The sequence below is a fragment of the Elephas maximus genome, chromosome 13 (genome assembly GCF_024166365.1).
Source record: "Elephas maximus indicus isolate mEleMax1 chromosome 13, mEleMax1 primary haplotype, whole genome shotgun sequence".
NCBI classification, from domain to species: Eukaryota; Metazoa; Chordata; class Mammalia; order Proboscidea; family Elephantidae; genus Elephas; species Elephas maximus.
Genome location: NC_064831.1, coordinates 73,545,453 through 73,558,234, shown reverse-complemented (window position 1 = coordinate 73,558,234; position 12,782 = coordinate 73,545,453). Strand labels below are relative to the sequence as shown.

At 42.1% G+C, this 12,782-nt stretch overlaps 1 protein-coding gene and 1 long non-coding RNA gene across 3 annotated transcripts in view; one reads left to right on the top strand and one right to left on the bottom strand.

Moving 5' to 3' along the window:
* BTBD1 (BTB domain containing 1) overlaps positions 1–8,022 on the bottom strand; it is a 48,912-nt gene extending 40,890 nt beyond the window's left edge. Inside the window, exon 1 of the mRNA XM_049905726.1 lies at positions 7,516–8,022. Coding sequence (XP_049761683.1) covers positions 7,516–7,910 — 395 coding nt within the window. The 5' untranslated portion in view covers positions 7,911–8,022. The remainder of the gene's footprint in view (positions 1–7,515) is intronic.
* A 44-nt stretch (positions 8,023–8,066) lies between these two features.
* Positions 8,067–12,374, top strand: LOC126087879 (uncharacterized). 2 transcript variants are annotated; one of them, XR_007519895.1, is made up of 4 exons: positions 8,067–8,275; positions 9,107–9,265; positions 10,088–10,249; positions 12,149–12,374. It is a non-coding gene; the product is annotated as an uncharacterized LOC126087879 (long non-coding RNA). The 2 variants fall into 2 exon arrangements; XR_007519894.1 differs by having other exon boundaries at positions 8,067–8,326.
* Positions 12,375–12,782: the final 408 nt, after the last annotated feature.

The window sequence follows — 12,782 nt, the reverse complement described above, 5'->3', positions numbered from 1 at the left end:
GCTGTTTTTCTGAATTACACTATTTTAAAGTATTTTTTCCAAAAACTCCTTTTGTAGACTCAAGTCAGTCAACTGTATCGCCCTCGTAATACTTAACATTATATGCCACACTTTGTGATGAGTATAAGGAATTAAAAACCAAGTACCCTCAGAGATCTCATAGTTGGAAGGAGGAGGATAAAAAGATAGGAGAGAAAATCATCATTCGCTGAGTGTCTACCATGTGATAGACACCATCTCATTTAATCCTCCCATAAAGAACGTTGGCACTGTTACCTCCATTTTAAAGATTAGAAAATCAGGCTGAGGAAACATGAGAGCTGTCTACCATGTCATACCACTTCTGGGCTTCTGTACGCATCCAGTGCTACGCTATAAGGCCAACTGGGAGGGGACTTTTAATTTGTGTGGACTCTGTAAGAGATTTGGAGTTGAACCTCTCCCATTACTTGCTAGCTCTGTGACTTTAAGGAAGTTATTATCACTGTGTGCCCATCTGAAAACAGATAAGAATAACCAAAAACCAAACCCCTGCCATCGAATTGATTCCGACTCATAGTGACCCTATAGGATAGAGGAGAACTGCCCCACAGAGTTTCCAAGGAGCGCCTGGTGAATTCGAACTGCCGACCTTCTGGTTAGCAGCCATAGCACTTAACCACTATGGTACCAGAGTTTCCGATGAGAATAATAGTACCTATTTAATAATGCTGTGGTGAGGGATTAACACAAGTTAAAACACTGTTTACAACAGCATCTGACAAATAATTAGCCTCAGTAATTGTTAGCTATTTATTTTTAGATTGTCTCGTATTTGTTATCTCTACTATTTTCCTCTGCATTTTGGAAGACTTCCATGGCATTATCTTATAGCCTTCCTACATAACAGTGGTGGGGAAACAACTTTCATTTCTAATAAGAAAAAAAGGTACCTAAAAATTCAAGAATCATCTTGGTTCACATTTCAGTCACACATTTATCTCAATTTTATTTAATTGTTAAAACTGCTATTCAAAAAAAAAAAAAACTAAGTAAGCCAAGGTTTTTAAAAACGTAAATAAAAACTAAACATGACATAACCACAATCCTTTGTATTTTAAAGTGAACATTTCTGTTCTCATATACAATCTCTAAGGACAGGACCATGAAGAAACGGTTATGTCATGAAATCACTTCTGTTTTCTCCTGAAAGATTAATGGTTTTCCAAAAAGACTAAAAAGACAAAAATTTAAATCTAATTTTAAAAAGACTAAAGTGAAAGTTTATTTTATACTTAAAATTATATAAGATTTTATACTTAACCATTGTCCCACCAGGCTCCTTAGAAAGAAACCATGTATCGCTACTGATTCATTTATTTTACTCAAAAATATTTATTGAGGGGCTATATAATGCCAGAGGAGCCCTGGTGGCACAGTGGTTAAACACTTGGCTGCTAACCGAAAGTTCGATGGTTCGAACCCAACAGTCACTCCACAGGAGAAAGATATGGCAGTCAGCTTCTGTCATGATTTACAGCCTTGGAAGCCCTATGGGGCAGTTCTACTCTGTCCTATAGGGTCGCTGTTGAGTTGGAATTGGCTTGACAGCAATGAGTTTTTGGTATATAACTTAAGTCACTGTGACAAGGTCTAGAGATACAAATATGAATAAGATAGTTTTGCCCATAAAAAGCTTAGTTCGATAATAAAATTGATTAAAAAGTAATGTCACATTAGGTAAAAACTAAGCAAACATGAGTAAACTATGGACTTCAGTAAATTCATCAGTACCAGTTCATTAATTTTAACAAAAAATATCACAGGAATGCATATTAATAATAGTAGAAAGTGGGTGCCTGGTATATGGAAACCCTATGTACTATCGTTTCAATTTTTCTGTAAGTCTGAATCCATTCTAAAAAATATTCTATTTTTAAAAAAAGTAATACCATAATGATAAAAATGTACACATTAAGCACTGTTATAGCTAATCTCTATAGATGGCTCCCAGTAAATCACACCTCCCAGAATTCACACCCCTGTATAGATTGATCCTGCAGTGAATCTAGGCTGGCCCTGTGTGACTCCTGTGTGACCAAAAAAAAAAAAAAAAGTAGCAGAAGTGACATTGTGCCAGTTTGTGGCCTAAACCTTAAGGAAGCCTAGCAGCTCCTGCTTTTGTGCTCTTGCGCTGCCTGCTGGAGGGACCTACTGGAGAAGCTACGTGGAGAGAATCTGAGGCTTTACATGGAGAGGGAAGAAGGCTCAGTCATCCCAGCATCTAAGTCAGACCTCTAAAAGACTCCAATTACATGACAGATTTCAAGGAGAAATCTTAAGAACCACTCAGCTGGTCCCAACAACTGACACAACCGTGAGAGATAATAAGATGGTTGTTTAAGCCACTAAGTGTTAGGGTGGTTTGTTACACTGCAATAGACAACCAAGACACACTGTGGAGTAGATGAAGCAGTGCTCAATTCTGTCTGGGGGTGGAATTAAGTGATGTATATAGAAGAGGTAAAGCCTGATGTATATCTGAAGTATAGTAATTAACTGCAGATCTTCTGGGCAGTTAAGACTAAGAAGTACAAAGGCAAGGAGGCCTTGGAAGGAAGGCAGTTTAAAAAAAAAAAAGTTATTAGGAAACCTCAATGGTGTAGTGGTTAAGAGCCTGGCTGCTAACCAAAAGGTCAGCTGTTCAAATCCACCAGGCACTCCTTGGAAACCCTCTGGAGCAGTTCTACTCCGTTCTATAGGGTTGCTATGAGTCAGAATTGAATCAACAGCAAGGGGTTTGGTTTTGTTTTGGTATCAGTAATTAGGCTTGAAGCACTGAGCAAATGGAGAGGAGTGGGAAGAAATAGAAATTGAATCACAAAGGTCTCATGTACCTGCTAAAGTGTTTACACCTCATCCTATACACAAAAAGAAGTCATTACAAGATTCAAGGGAATCACATGACAATATTTGGATATGAGAGAGATAACTCTTTTGACAGTATGAAAAATGGAGAGAGTTAAATCTAAAGGTTACCTGACTACAGTTGTAATTCAGTTGAGGCAATGCAGAGAAAAAAAACAAAAATAAAGAAAAAGGGATAGAATCTTCAGGAATGGTCCAAAAAGGATGAGAAAGATGTGGAATACACTGGAACAAAACTATAGCTTGGGGTCAAGTCCAGCTGATTCCATATCCAGCTGACCCACAGACTCATGAGCGAGAATAAATCATTGTTTTTTAAGTCCCTGACTTTTGGGGTACTTTGTTAGAAAGCATTATTGTGGCAAAAGCTAGAACGGTATAGTAATAATCGTCTCTGCCTCAAAGGACTGCTCTGAAGTTTAAGTGAAGTCACATAACGTGCTTAGGAAGAGTAAATGGCACACAGTAAGCACTCAGTAAATGTTAGTTATTTTTATTATTGACACATTCATCTGCATGGGTACTACACACTTGTGAGTGTCCCACTGGCAACTGGAGTCTGGAGCTGAGTGAGGCCTGGAGCTATACACGGAGGAATATAAAATGCCGTGGGTTAATTGGAGAAGAGAAGAAAGCTGAAGACAATCCTGAGGAATAGTTACCTCATATCCACTTCCAGCCACCACTCCTTTTGTTTCCCTTTCCAGCAAAACTCCTTACTCGAGGACGGTTTACACTGCTTGTCTCCAGTTTCTCACCTCCCATTTTCTCCTCAATCTACTCTAATCAGTTTGCCGAAATCAGTCTTCAGGGTTACTAACAGCCTCCATATTGTCAAAACCAATAATGAATTCAATGTCCTCATTTTACCCAACTCCCAGCAGCATTTAACATAGCTGACTATTCCCTCTTCCTTAAATTTTTTATTTTGGTCCTTCTTCTTGAAATGCATTCTTCGACGTGACATCCAGCATACCATTCTCCTTTCTTCTTACACCGACAGCTCCTTCTCCGTCTCATTTTATGTATGCTCCTTCTCCTCTGTTATATCTCTGCATGTTGGAGGATCCCAGGGCTTATCCTTGTTCTCTTTACCTACATTCACTTCCCAGGCAATCTCATTTGGCCTCATGCTTTCAAATTTATATTCAGTGAGAAGCTCTTCCCTAAACTCTGGGTTCATGTATGTCTATTCTACAGCCCTATTTGGACTTCCTCTTGGTTCTACCTTCAAAATATACCCACATTTGACCACTTCTCATCATGTTCATTGTTACCACCCTGGTATAATCCATTATCATCTCTTGCCTGGACTACTGCAAAAGCTTCTTAATCCACCACCCTGCTGCCTATCATACTCTCCAGACAGTCTAATCACCAAACAACTGCTGGAAAAAAAAAATTTTAAACATAAATCAGATCATGTCACTCTACTGTTCCAAAACTTTATCATCACACACCCAAGGAAGCTCAAAGTCCTTCCATGGGCTCTAAAGCCCTGCACAATCTTGCCTGGCCTATCTCTTTGACCTCATCTTCTACTTTCTTTCACCCACTCTGATAAATCACACTGGTCTACTCTTGCAGTCCCTCCAAAAGGAGAAACTTGGGACCTTAGCTCATGCTTTTTCCTGCTTAGAGGGATACTTCCAACACGGCTTTATCATTTTCTTCAAAATACTTATCAGTGCTTGACATTAAACTCAAACCAAACCTGTTGCCACTGAGTCAATTCCAACTCATAGTAACCTTATGGGACAAGGCCAAACTGCCCCATAGGGTTCTGAAGGCTGTAATCTTTACAGAAGCAGATTGCCACATCTTTCTCTCCAAGAGCAGCTGTTGGGTTCGATCTGCTGACCTCTGGGTTACCAGCCGAAAGCTGAACCATTGCACCACCCAGGCTCCTTTACTTGACATTAAAAAAACATTTTTTTTTTTTGACATTACACTGCATTAAATCTTTGTTTCCCTTCACTAGATTATAATTTCCATGAGGGCAGGGACTTTGTTCTTGTTGCTCAGTGTTGTATTCCCAACACCTAAAACAGTGACTGGCACAAGGGAAGCACACAGTAAGTATTTGTCAAAAAAACAACAGAAAAATATCACTCAAGGGCCAGGCTGATCAAAACGAGCAGTTTCTTAAAGGGCTTCAAACCCAAGCTCAAAGTCCTTTTAAGAAATGACAATTAAAGTTGTATAATAAAAGTATGCCCAACCTGCTTTTCCAACTCAGCAAGTACTATCAGACGTCTTTATGTCACACAATATTAGGTAAGTACGCTATGTTTCACAGTCAGCCATTGCCTAAGGTTAAAAACAGCCCAGCCATCAATTTTAGAATAGAACAATGCCTGGAACCCGAAGGACAAATACCATGACTACCTGAGAAATTAAAGTACACTGTGCTTCAAGGATTCTAAAGTTAGTTCACTTATTTTCTATTGACAAGAAGGGACTGACTGAAATGGAGCAGTTTTCCATTCTATCAAGTGGACCTCTACATTTTTATCCTAGCTATTTATACATTTTTTCCAAAGGAAAAGGCTACTCAACAATATTTTTTGATCAGTGGCTCTCAAACTTTAACAGGTATAAATATCACTTAAAACCCGCTGCCTTCAAGTCAATTCTGACTCATAGCGACTCTATACTTATGGAGAGTATTAAATATGCTCACAAGGTCCCACATCCAAATACTGTGATAGTGTAATGGCGGAGAAGGGAATCTACAAATTTAACAAGTGCCTCAGGAGATTATAATGCAGGTGGCCGACAGACCACTTTGAAAATACCTCTAGTTTAGAAAATCTAATTGAGCTACATATACCCAACCCTCCTGGGTCAACTTCAAATCAAAAACCAAAATGGCCTAGATCCTAGCTTTTGAGATTTTTTCCCCCTTATAGGTGTAACTGAACGAAATTACAGAAAATATGGAAAACAAAGAGGAAATTAGAAAAAAAAGACATCCATCCTCTCCCCACCTTGATACAACCTTGGTTAGCATTTTGGTAAGTTTCCTGCTATCTTTGTCTCTAGGCATACAATGCTTGTGCCTTTTCTTTTCACAGCTGTAATCGTAGCCTAGTTTCAAATGTCATTTTGTTAAAAATTTTCCATGTTATAACCTAGTCTTCATAAATATCACATTTAGTGGCTGCATTACATTCTATCAAGTGGACCTATCGTAGTTTACCTAACCATTTCCCTACAGTTGAACACCTCCTCATTACTGTAAATATTTCTGTGTAGACCGTCTTTTTCAGTATCAGAATATTTCCTAAATGTGGGGTAGGGTGGGGTGTGTATAGCTCCAAACTCTTTTCTGAAGGGTTTTACCAATACCTTTACAGTAAAACCTCAGCATCAGATACTATCTTTAAAAAATAACACGTTAACATCAGACAATATATTTTAATATTGACATTATCTTTTAATATTTTAAAAATACTATCTTAAAAATTTTTTGTTAATAAAAGCGGGAAAGCACTTCACTTTAAAAATGCACACTTCTTTAATTACTAATAAGGTTAAACATTCTCTTTGCTGACTAGTGGTGTTTTTTCCTTTTCCTAAATTATCTATCCTGTCCTTTATCCATTTATTAATGGAATCTTAGTATTGTGTAAACTGAGTTGTGAGTCTTTGTGGAACTATCTGTTCTGTTCCACTGACATGTCTGTTTTTGTAGCAGTACCACCGAAGACTCTGCTACTTCAACAGGGACACACTCTATTCAGGCAGCTAAAAAACATACTAATATAATGAAAAACACCTTGTTGTCAGTGAAAAAGCCCTGCGTTGGCTCAGTTACCTTGGGCAAGTTACCTGACCTTTCTGGGCTTCGGTGTTATTTGCAAAATCAGGGGAAATACTATCTACACCTCCCCAACAGGTCTGTCGTGATTAAAAGCTAGTAATGCCAAACTATTCTCTTGACCTGGCAACGTTTCGTTGTTATACATAAGGTCGCCATGAGTTGGAGCCGACTCCCCAGCGACTGACAACTAAATAAATTAATCTAAGTCCAGCTACTATCCTCAAAAAAAAAAAAAAAAAAGCCTCTCTAACACTAACGGTGGGACTCGTTTTTTTACGCAAATGGGAGCTTGTCTGCAGGAACACAAGGCAGGTTTAGCCACAGTACTTGCTTTGGTATTCACTTTCGTAGGGGCAAGACCTTTGCAATAAATAGGCTAAAGAAAAAGGAATCAGAGATTTTTAATTAAAAAAAAAAAAAAGACACCAGTCCTGCAAAGCTTTTCAACTACTACTCTCCCAACAAAATCTCTGCAAAGGTTGTGCTCTTCCAGATTTGATGGGCATCAGGATAACCCGATCCGCACCCTATGCTGCCACTTCTCTAATTCAGAAGCCTGGGCGACAATCCACTATTGGGATGTGAAAGCGCCTTTTAACGGCAAAATGCTCGCTATGTGGGTGCTGACATTTACATTTGTTTTGACAGCAGGCAGCCAACCGTCCACCTTACGGATTTTGGTTTAGACCTTCCGGAGCATCACTGGCTCGAGAGGAAACTGAGGCCGGAGCGGTAAGGAGAGCCTGGCCAAGGTCACCGGGGAGTCCCGCCGCTCCGCTCACCTCAGCAGCGCCAGGAAGGCTGCGGGCTCCACGTCCGGCAGTTCGATCTCGGCCGACGTGGTGGCCATGCCGCCGTTGAACATGGCGTCGAAGACGGCACTGCCCGCGGCCAGCACGAAGCGGTGGGCGGGGATGCGCTGCGGGCCCCCGGCGGCCGCAGCGCCGCGGCCCTTGCCCAACACGAAGCGCACATCGCTCAGCAGCTCGGAGTTGAAGAGAAAGGCGAAGCGCTCCTTCAGCGACGCCTTGGTCGCCTGCCAGTTGTACAGAGGCTCCCGCTGCAGGGGGAGCAGGGGCCCCAGTGGCGACGGCGATGGCGGCGACCCTGCGGGGCCCGGCTCCGCCTCAGCCCCCGGGGCCTGCTCCCCCGGCGCGGCCGGCCCGACCGAAGCCATTCTCTAGCGGCGCGGCGCCCGCTGCTGAGGAGAGCGCCCCCGCGGCCCCGCAGCCATCTCCCAGGCCGCCTCCGCAGGCCGGCGCCGCCTCCCTGCCTTCCGGGAAAGGCGCTTCCGGAGGCCGCGCGCCGCCGTCCCTCCCGGCCCCACCCTCCCGGAACCGCTCGGCGCGCGACCCGGCGCCAGGCGCGCCCCGCCAGGTGGGGGTTCCGGGGCGCTCGCGAGGCCGCCAGGAGGGGCCTGGTGCGGTGGGCTGCCCCTACGCCTCGCGCCGAGCGCTCCGAAGAGCTGTACTCCAGGAGTGCGAGCTTCTGCAGGCCTCACAACCGGACGACCTCCAGGAGCCTCCTCAGATCTGCGGCTCGGTTGGCATATTCCGTCTCTTCCTACCTTCAGGCCCCTCATCACCAGCTCCGGTAGCCTCATATGTTCCTAGGACAGGTCCCCAAGCCTAGTCCTTCGAGGGGTTTCCCACAAGAAAGTGGAAGGGGACAGAGGGCATGGCCAAGGGAGCATGTGGGTAGGGGATGATATAATTCCTGACAGCCCTCATCCCAAGCATGGCGAAGTCATTACTCCAGATGGCCACCCTCCTGTGTCAATTCCAGACCAGAGCTGGGAGGCTTGGAAACCCAGTGACCTCTTCCCAGGTCTGCAGGTCCCTTCCCTTTCCGGCTGTCTGCTGCTCATGTCCTCCCAGGCTAATGGACGCTTCCTCCTGGCCACAGGGCCCCGCTGCTCCATCTAGGCCTGCTGTTCCATCCCTGCTGTTAAAGCCCCCTTGCCTACCTCCTCTGCCTTTCTAGCACTTGTTTTCAGTCCCTGACCCTGAAAGAACCACCGCCTAAGCCTAAAGTAAAGAATAAATGGAAAAGGCTGTGTAGACTGTGTTATCCCCTCATGGGCACTATTTATAATGTGGCTCTTCAGGATTGGGGGAGAGAGGCCTTCCTTGCCCCAGTGCAGTATGGCAGGCCCCGAGTCAAGTCAGCTGTTAAAGGCAGAGGGTAAGAAACCAGGAAATAGTTCTTGGACAGGCAAGTATAGTCAGAAACATCTTTTTCTTTGTAGGAAAAGCTGTATAGATTACAATTTTTAAGTTATTATTGTTTGTAGGAAAAGCCTTATAGATTACAAAAAATGCCTTAACCTAGGTGTCTCCTGTAAAACCACTCCATCTGTCTTGTCTTCCAAAGGGACTTCCAGAGCCGTTAGGCCTTTCGAATGACTCTTTCTTTGGAAAAGGAACACACTCAGGAAGAAATTCAAATTGGAACTGAAGTAGTGAATGAGCAACCCCTTCCCCAAGCCCAGGTTAGATGGAATAAATGTCCACGGTTTACCTAAAAATGCAAGTGAGTAGATTTTGTTTAAAATGCATATAGTAGAATATAGTAGAATGGCAGTCTCAAAGCCCAAGTGCTGGAAGCCCTAACAAGCCACAGCTAGCTGTACACTCAAAAAGAAGATCAAGGCAGCCATCATTCATTTCATATTTATATGTTTGTATAGTGAGATTTGAGGCAGAGCAGCTCCCTGTGATGTAGGTCCAGGGTGGGTGCTGAGAAAATGGGTGAGTAAAGTAGAAGGGAGCAGGGAGGGAGCTAGGGGTTAGGCCTCATCCACACAGATATTGAGATACCATGGAATCATGGGAAGAGCTATGATTCCAAAGTCTTTAAGGAATGTAGAGGGTGGACTAGAGACAAAAAGGGTAGTGTGTGCATGTGGTTGGGATTTCAGTGGAGGAGGGCTGCTGACTGAAGGAAGTAGAACACTGCCAAACCACTGCCGTTGAGTCGATTCCCAGTCATAGCAACCCTATAGGACAGAGTAGAACTGCCCCATAGAGTTTCCAAGGAGCGCCTGGTGGACTTGAACTGCCGACCTTTTGGTTAGCAGCCGTACCTCTTAACCACTATGCCACCAGGGTTTCCAGTATGGAAACAGCAGTGGGTAATAAGAAAAATGCTATCTACTACCTGACTCTAAACTACATGGATGGTTATAGGGGAAATAAGATCCCTGGGAAAGCCAGTTTTGGCTTAAAATTGGGGCATTTTGTCCTAAATTGCCTCATCTCAGGAGCTGAACACTGAAATTGCCTCCTCACACCAAAACTTCTTTCTAATCCTGTCCTTCCCTTTTCTCCAAACTTCCCTTCTCTCACCTCCAAGCGATAAAAGTCTGGCCTCTTGTTCAGTGGTGACTTGAAGAGTTAAGAAGGGGAACTGGCACCCACATAAGGGGTGTTACAGCATGGAGAAAAGACAATAGCCACAGGAGGCAAGATGGTGAACAAGAGCCAAGAACCCAGAGCAAGATGTAATCAGAAGATTGTAAGCCCCCTGTTTCTTCTCTCTTGGGAATCCTTGGAAATATTCAGTAAAGTCCTAGACTTTATATGGAAAGGAGGTTGAACCCTTTTATTTGTATACTAAGGAAACTAACCTCAGAAGACTAGAAATTTGGAGATATTTTTTGTAACTATAAAAAGCATGTATTTCCTTTTTACCGTTGGAGTCCCTGGATGGTGGAAATAGTTAATGTGCTTGTCGCTAACTGAAGGGTTGGAGGTTGAGTCCACCAGAGGCACCTCATAAGAAAGACCTGATGATCTACTTCTGAAAAACCAGTCATTGAAAACCCTGTGGAACACAGTTTTACTCTTAACACACACAGCTTGTCATGAATCATAATCAACTCCACAGCAATTAAGGAAAAAAAGAAAAAAAAATTTTTTTACCACATAGATTATAAAAATTGACCATTTTCCGCCAACTTTTTATCATGAAAATTTTCAAGTATAACAAAAAAGCTGAAAGAATAGTACAGCGAATACTTGCAGCTTCAATAGATTTACCTGTTAACATTTTGCCACATTTTTTTCTGAACTATTTCAAAGCAAGCTGCAGACCTCATAACACTTGAACCCTAAATGCTTCGGCAGGTGTCTTCTAAAGACAAGGGCATTCTCCTATAACCACCATACCATTATCACACTAATGCAATTAACTATAATGTCATAATAGCTTCTAATATATATCTAATATTATTTCATATACAGTCCATATTTCAAAAAACAAAACCATTGCCGTCGAGATGATTTTGACTCATAGTGACCTGACAGGACAGAGTAGAACTGTTCTGTAGGGCTTCCAAGGCTGTTATCTTTACAGAAGCAGACTGCCATGTTTTTCTCCCACAGAGCAGCTGGTAGATTCAAACCACCTACCTTTCAATTAGCAGTTGAGCACTTAACTGCTGTACCACCAGTTTCTCCGATTGTCCAAAAAATGTCTTTCATAAATGATTTTTTTAAAAATCCAGGATCAAATTAAAGTTCACATGTTGCCATTGGTTATATATCTCCTTAGCCTATTTTAATTTAAAATAGTTCCTCTACATGTTTTTGTTTTTTATAATATTGACTTCTTTAAAGGGCCCAGGATTATGAAGCAGAATGCTCAGCAGTCTAGATTTGCATAGTTATTTCTTCATGATTTTGTAATTAGCTTTGAGGTTAAACATTCTTGGCAAGAATACTATGCAGATGATATTATGTACTTCTTATTGCATCGCTTCAGAAGGCACGTGATATGCTACTGTTGATATGCTAAACTTAATTCCTTGGTTAAGGCTGCCAGATCGCTCCATACTAAAGGAGTATGTTTCCTATGTAATTAATTTTCAGTTGGCTGCTAACCTAAAGGTTGGCCATTTGAATCCACCTTGTGGTGCTGCATAAGAAAGGCCTGGTAATCTGCTCCCATAAAAATTACAGCCAAGAAAACCCTATGGAGCAGTTCTATTCTGTAACACGTAGGGTTGCCATGAAATCAGAATCGACTCAACACCAACAGGTTTCCATGGGGTGGTACTTTGATACCTTTTGATTATCCTGTTTCCCAAAAAACTTTTCACCTCATGGTTTTAGCATCCGTTGATGATTTAAAAAATCCAAATCAGTATTACACTGGATGTTGCAAAATGGTGATTTCTAATTCTGTAATTCTGTCTACATCTAACAGTGGCATTATTCTGTAAAGAAGAACCTTCTCTTCTCCTCTTCACTACCCACCCCTCTCTGTATTGTTCTGGACTCATGGATTCTTTTTTTAATGTGTTATAATCCATTACCACAAATTGACCATATTTTAAATCCCAAAGAAAATCTCAAGTGCATCAAAGCAAAAATAGTACTGGCTGAGATTTCCTTTTTCCTGTTCCACATGTAGAGATCTTGGGACTCATCATTCCCACCCTTGCAACAAGAAAATGCTGAAAAACTGAAAATCGGAGAATTGAGGTCACAGTGCAAACCACATCCCTGAAAAATTGGAGATACAGGCAGATACAGAAAATCACAGCCTACTAGGAGCTGAAACTGCCACTGGATCCAACATCTGATAGGAATATTGTCCTGTGGGGATTAATTTTGAAATAAAGAAATGCTCAAGTTTATCATGCATAAACTCAGTTTATTGCAGGGTAGTCATGGCAAGGCTCACAGGTAAGACCACAAGATGTTCAATTATGACTGGAGAATAAGGACAATGTAAGGTTTGTCCAGTGGCTAGAGTCCACATCTTTAGACTTCAAGCATTCACCTTTAATGAGTGGTCTCAGGATGAAGTCTTGACCTACTGAGGAAATTCTCTGGAAGCAAATCTGCACTACAGTGTTCTTCAGACTGAAGGAAAATGATCCCAGAAAGAAGCTGCAGGACGGAATGAAGAGCAGCAGAAAGGGTAAATTTGTGGGTAAATATAAGTGACTGTTGACGGTTTAAAACAACAACAATAATGTCTTATGGGTTTGAAACATATATAGGAGTAAAACATACGATGACAATGGGCCTCTCTAGGGACC